Raw genomic sequence first — 6900 nt, 5'->3', positions numbered from 1 at the left:
CACAAACATCTACCATGTCTTCCAGAATCCAGAGTCTGATACAATTGGGTCCAAAAAAAACCCAAATTCAACTTCCGTCCGTAATTCATAAAGGTATCTCTCTGTCCCTCTCTCTAATTTCTTTTATTTCTTACAATTTTTAGATGATAACTAATTTTGAAACCCTAATATTATATCTGTATCTATTAAAATTCACAACTCTGTGGTAGCAGTAAATAATAATATACATGTTTCATGAGCTTTTTGGTTCATTCGATAGACATCATAAATAGTTGAGAACAACTTTGAAATCGTCATATAAGTTGTCAACCACCATATAACCACAGATTTGAAATCGAATCCGTATTTTACATTTTATGAAAACCTAGCTTGTAGATAATTACTGTATGCACCCACAGTTTTTCATAAGGCCCAGAGGTAGAGAGACTGCTTCCATAAGGTCCTTCGGCCAAATGAAGCAAAAGTAGGAGAGTGTAAAGAGTTTAGTAAGTCGGATTATCACCTGCCTACATTAAAGAAGACCGTGTTGTATCATATAAGTATATATTTTGTTTTACAGCATTTCTTGAGCTCGATACATGATGAAAAGAACGATGCCATGGAGCGATGATGATGATTCTTCGTCTGATGAGTCTTCAAGTCCTGAACATTCAGATGGTTCCGATAAGGATCAAGTTCCAAAGAAGAGTCAAAAGAAAAGTTCTGGTGGATCCTCCAAATCTAAAGGTAATAATGTGTCATTCTTGCTTATGCTATGACTTTTTGTAAACCCTGGCAACCATTGGCCCATTGGTGAGGTACTTGTATCTTGGGGTTTCGTCGTTGAGCATATTCGTGAAAGTCCTAGGTTGCAACTTAGGCATTCAAGTTACTTTAGGATAGTTTGCCGTTCAAAAAAAAAAAAGACAACCCCTTCATGCATGTGCTAGCAAAGTCCTTAAAGGGAAGAAGGAAGTGTTTACGGGTCAATTCAACTGCCCGAATTGGTCTTGACTGCTCCTTAGACTTCGTAAGTTTGGACTCATTAGCTAATCCATTTAATCATTCACATCATTTTTTAGAGTATAACTATTAATCTTTGGAGTTCCATTTCATTGTTTCTCTTCGTTTGATCCGCGTTGTCAACATTGGTGATAACTTTATTTGAAATATTTTCTTCACCTTTAGATAGATTTTAATTATCCTCGTGTTTCACTACCATTATTATGCAATTCCAGTTTTAGCTCTTAAGAATATTTCGCTTCTGAATGATTTAATAACGTGTTGTATTTTTTTGGAGTCAAAATAAATAGTTTTATACTTTTATTTACCTGCAAAACAGTCATGTATTTGTTTGAGAATCTCGTACCTCAAATACATATCTCCTATTTTCAGAAGAACTTTATATTTGGTCATTTTATGCACTATCTTTATACCGAATCTGACGTACTTTAATCAACTGACAATAACAACATCAAGTAGCAACGTCACACCCAAACCGTGGCTTCTGTAACCATTTAATAAAAAGTGATTATATGATCTATCAAGATCACATAAGGACTTTCATAACGCAGATTTGTGCATGCTCATTGTATCATCATAAGAGTTGTCTCATATTCTCATTTGTTCCTTTGACATAAATTTATGCAGTAGTCAAACCTGCCAAGACAAAAAGTAAAGGTATTGACTTTGAAGCGTTGAGTCAACACGGCTATAAAGGTGGACTATCCGTTCTGAAAGTCCCACCACCAAAAGAAGACGACAAGGACCGTGATTGGTCTTGGTCAACCGGCAAGGATACCCGTGCTGCAAATGAGACCGAAGAAAGTTACCAAGAACGGCAAAAGACAAGAGCCATGCTACTTGAAGGAGAGCAATTGGCACACGCCCGGACCCAGAAAGAGAAAAACCTTTCTTTTTCACAGAAAGAAAAGAGGAAAAGAGATATTGGACAGGCTAGTAGGGGAAAGAGCTATGTTGAAGAAGAGAAGAGGTTGTTGAGGGAAAATGGTGTTTACTCTGGTTTTGATTCTTAATTTTACCAACTTTATGTACTTTGTGAAATCTGAGTTCATGCTACATACTGAGAAGATAACTCGAGCTATGTTATAAGTTGTGTTCACTGATTCCAATATCCCTTGAACTTTCAGAACATACTGGATGAACTGGGTCGGTTCACTGCTAATAAGCATTTAGCTCAAGTGATGAATGTTAAATATGTTGATCATTCCATCAAGACGAATATATATATATATTTTTTTTTCACTCTGAGCTTTGGCTCTACCAGCAGATTTAATTAAACTATCAAGTAACAACCACCTAGTTCTTTGCATATTACTATTTTTTTTGTTTTAGCCAAAAAGGACTGTCTCTGTTAGGGATGAATTGGGCTGTCATTGCTGATAAGCGTTTGGCTCACAAGTTAAATGTTAAACATGTTAATTATTCTGTTAAGACGAGTATTAATGGTTGTACGGATGGGTTTTTCTTTACTCTGACCTTTGGGCTGGACCGTTATGTTTATATGAAAATAGTTATTGTTATTAGTAGTTGCATCAATTTTCATATTCAAGATAAGTGTGATTGTGGAATTATTCATTTTGTGCTATCTGCATTAAGCCATCTACGGAGGAAAAAGTCGCAGTCAGAATCCGAAACAAGATTTAAGATTTGTTAATTAGTGTTCTTATTAAAACTATTGTACTAACACTTTTTGCTCTCCTTGTAGATGAAAGTTTTAAGCTGGATCATAGCGCGACTGGTATGCTAATTTTCCTTGTACTTTCAAAACGTGTGGAAAAGATGGTTCTTGATGTTCACCTTTTCCTTTTATCTTGGCTCTGGATCAGTACTTCTCGGCTCTCGCCTTCTCGGTTTCTGTTTGATCAACTCTTGGATTTTATCTGATAAAACAGCCATTGATTGTGTAGCTTTGAACAGGACCCGAAGTGTGATTTATCAAAAACATCAAACTTCATCTTGACCTTCTTTTGGCGATTCGGTTAACATCTTTATATACATCAAAAGCAATATACATATTTGTTAATTTCATAATAATTGATAAAGCTTTGCTAATCGGTTCCGTTAAATGAAAGGTTAGTATTATGTTTAACATGACAAAAAAAATAAATAAATCAAGTTACAGAAAAGTTTACTCGAAGCTTTGGGATATCAATGCAAATTGAGTTGTAAAGAAATGTTCGAATTTTCAAACTTCATTCATTAGAAATTTTGAACTTGACACGCTTCCTTAATTGTTTTAAGAAAGAGTGTGTTCCATAAGTATGGAACCTAAATTAATCCACATAATAGTATAGTCAAAGTCAACCTTTCCTTTTTATTGTCGGTCGAAACAAATTTTTGAAACAAGAAGCAGCCATTCTCAAATGTAACTTGAAAGTTTATGCGAATGCAATGTAAAACCAAAACCAACATAATTAATATTCAGAAGATCATTCGTTTACAAAAGACTCAGACATTTGTAGCAAAGACATGGTGGCTCAGCCAAATCTCTGATATTGAAGTTGAAACTGCATAGCTCTTAGATAATATAACTACAAAAATCCCAATTTGTTCTTGTAAGCTTTCTGTGATAATCATGCCATATTAGATTTGCTAGGAAGAGTTCTGCAAATGGCTCTAATTGTGTCTGGGGTAGTTCTGCAACAACCTCCTACAAGTGATGCTCCTATCTCGCACCATTTATTCACGAAGGAAACAAAATCTTCATTTGGGACTCCGGTGTTTTCCTGGTGACAGAATATATAACAATTCAAAGACTTACAAGAGGCTAATTTCATAGCATCTATCATTCCGGAGGTGCTTAAAGTGAACGATACCTTATACTCTTATAGGCAAGTTGGGTAGCTGGTCACAACAGATACATTTTGTGTGAATCAAATCAGGTCAGGTGAGGACGAGTACAACGGGACACTATCTTCCAAAATTTTGAATTGGTGTGTCAAATATTATTCTAAAGCTTGAAAATAATCCAAATTTTCGATTAACATTATTTATAAGGTCAACTTTTGTCAACTTTCGACCCGTTCAACCATGAAAGCTATTTCATTCAAGATATTTTATTAAACTGTCTGTTTGAAATAAATCATGTAAATGGAAAGGGCCATTTTTTATATAATTACCTAGTTATATATAACATAACAATGCAAAGGGGGAAGCACTCACCACCCACTGCTTTATCTCAGCATCATAAGTTTCACCACTATTGGGATATATAAGTACCGGTTTGGTTGTCACCTGAAAATTTTGCAAGGGATAAAAGAAATAATTATCACTACTTCAATTTGTTGTATCAACAAGGATTCAGTCCATGAAAGAGTGGATGTCTGAAGCAGACAAAAATAGAAAAACAGAGCAGTACCTTTCTGATAGATTGAATCAGATCACTGATAAATCTAGGTGGTGTACAATTGATTCCTACAGCAACAACTTTTGGGCAAGAATCGGCAATTCTAGCACATTCAGTCAAGGAATCACCACTGACAACGTTTACACCATCTTTGGAGTTAAAGGAAAACCATGCAGGAATGTTTATGCCTTCTTGAAGAAGCTCAGCATAAGCCTGTTCAAGCATTTGAAAATTTCAATATGTAATTTCACATATAAGACCAGAGTAAAATACCAAAGGAAGAACAGCTATGCCTTGATTTTTAGGTGGTCCTAAAGGGTGGAATTAATAATTAAATGTACACATTATGATGATTGAGAAGCCTTTAGGTCATAACTCATATAGTTTTGAGTGGAGGCAGTAAATCAGCAGTCAGGAAGCGGGTCATAATGAAATTAAGACAGAACAGATCGGAACGGGTTGGGTTGACACAATCTATCTTATCCAATAAATTACATTTATTAAGATTATTAGTATGTCCAATAAGATTACAAAAATTGTATTGCATCAAAGTGAACCTAATATCTGAAGTAAATGATTAAAGGGTTTTACGTGTTACAAATACAACTATGTAACCTAAGACACATTCGACATGTTCTCTTAGAACGCAATTTGTTGATTTTACATGTTTAACCCGTTAATCGACTCATTCATAAGTAAAATGGGACATAATTGCCATTTCTAGTTTAGAAACGATAAAACTGGGAGACAGTAAGGATATGTCCTATACCTGTGCTTCAAGCTTGTTTGGCACTGTTTCAAATGCTATTAGGTCGGCACCAGATTCAGCTAAAACTTGAACTCTTCTCCGATGAAAACTCTTCAAGAACTCGAGATTCATTGCATCACCATAGTCCCCACTGTAAGATGACAGGGAAACATAAGCACAGTAATCACATAAAATTCACTTCATGGAAGCTAACAGCAATTAAGCATCTTTAAAGCAACATAATAGTTCTTCATGTCCGATTTCTACCAATCAATTGTTGAGAGCTTTTTATGTCAAGATGGTAACATGTTTCATACATTATCAATTAATCTAGAAAGCATTTTAAAACCGAACGGAACAATATCAATTAGCCCAAAATTAAGTAAAAACGGCAAAATTCCAACTAAAAACCAAGCGTTTGTGCAAAACTTAAATAGTAACGTCAAGTAACCTATATTCAGAACCATCAGCCAAATATGCCCCATAACTTCCGACAGACGCAGCAACTAAGATAGGCCGATGCTTGAAAATTCTAGCATCACCACTATAATCCCCAGAAGATTCACGACATTTCTCATAATATACATTCCTTGCCTCACGGGCAATATCTACACTTTTCCTAAGCATAGCCTCACTTTCGTCCTTAGAAAAGCCTTTGGCTTCAAACCCTTGAATCGTTGCCTGGTAAGATGCTGTGATTATTATATCCGCACCAGCTTCAAGATAATCAAGGTGCACCTGTATTACGATGCAAACAAAATGAAATACACAAAGTTGACTACATTTCGTATTCGGTCTTCACTTATATGGGTAATTGTAATGTGGCAAAAAATAAATTATAAAAAAAGGGCATAGTAGGGGGAGGTGAAAGGCTTCAGGAGGTACTATTGAGGAAAACTAACGACTAGCAACAAACATTTGTTCAAAAAAAAAAAAAATCAATCCAATTTACTTATTGGCACTAAACTAAGGATGATTAAATAAAATAAATAAATAAATAAATAAGCAACTTGGATTCCTTCATTAAAAAAGTAGTTTAGCCTTTTAATTTGCATATACTGATAAATTAAAAATTAATGTATTAAAATCTAATCATCATTTTTACTTGCAAATAATACCAGACAGATAATGAGTCGGTTATCCGTTATATATACATATACATATATATACAATACATAAATAAATATATAATATAAGGTACCTGACGGAGAAGGCTAGAAGAAGTGAGGAGACACGTGGCACTCCATAAAGGGTCGTTAAGGTCGGCGCCATGACGTTCAAGCTCCGTCGCAAGTCCGCCGTCAATAACCGCTACTCCACCGGATTTACGGATGAATTCAGTCATCATCGTCTCTACTGTATCACTACTCGCTCCCATTGTTTTGAAGCTTCCTATTTTTATTTTTTTTTTAAATTTGTGTGTGTTTAACTATAAACTAAAATATATGTCAGCGGCGCCACGGCGGTAATCAGTTCAGTGACCCGGCGAATCTGAAGAAGACAGGTTTAGAGAGTGTGTGTGTATTTATAGAAAGGATTTAGGTGATCGGTGATGTATGTAAATGGTAAAAATAAGCAAACATCTAGGGTGCGTTTTGTTCATAGTATTATTTGGAGGAATAAAATGTAAAAGAACAGAATTTGGCCAAATACAATTCCATAGAATTTGAGAATCTTTCATTTTCCAACAAACAAAACACACTCAATGGTGGAATTCAATTCTTATTCTTTTCGAATTATATGAATTAAACGCAACCTTAATATTTTTATTTTTTCATTTAAAGGATACTGGTCTGCATGATGC

The 6900-nt window shown here is 35.0% G+C and overlaps 2 protein-coding genes across 2 annotated transcripts; one reads left to right on the top strand and one right to left on the bottom strand.

The window, feature by feature from the left end:
* On the top strand, positions 1-2244 carry LOC122607718 (UPF0690 protein C1orf52 homolog). Its single transcript, XM_043780746.1, has 3 exons — positions 1-93; positions 560-726; positions 1630-2244. Exons 2-3 carry the CDS (start codon positions 579-581, stop codon positions 2013-2015), a joined length of 534 nt encoding a protein of 177 aa, XP_043636681.1. The 5' UTR covers positions 1-93; positions 560-578; the 3' UTR covers positions 2016-2244.
* Positions 2245-3396: 1152 nt separating this feature from the next.
* On the bottom strand, positions 3397-6641 carry LOC122607043 (homocysteine S-methyltransferase 2-like). The gene is made up of 6 exons (XM_043779966.1): positions 6298-6641; positions 5548-5834; positions 5118-5247; positions 4361-4561; positions 4165-4236; positions 3397-3728 (listed from the first exon to the last, which is right to left on the bottom strand). Exons 1-6 carry the CDS (start codon positions 6472-6474, stop codon positions 3576-3578), a joined length of 1020 nt encoding a protein of 339 aa, XP_043635901.1. The 5' UTR covers positions 6475-6641; the 3' UTR covers positions 3397-3575.
* Positions 6642-6900: the final 259 nt, after the last annotated feature.

Source organism: Erigeron canadensis, chromosome 7 (genome assembly GCF_010389155.1).
Source record: "Erigeron canadensis isolate Cc75 chromosome 7, C_canadensis_v1, whole genome shotgun sequence".
Classification (NCBI taxonomy): Eukaryota; Viridiplantae; Streptophyta; class Magnoliopsida; order Asterales; family Asteraceae; genus Erigeron; species Erigeron canadensis.
The sequence above is the reverse complement of the archived record's forward strand: the minus strand, read 5'-3'. Positions and strand labels throughout refer to the sequence as shown.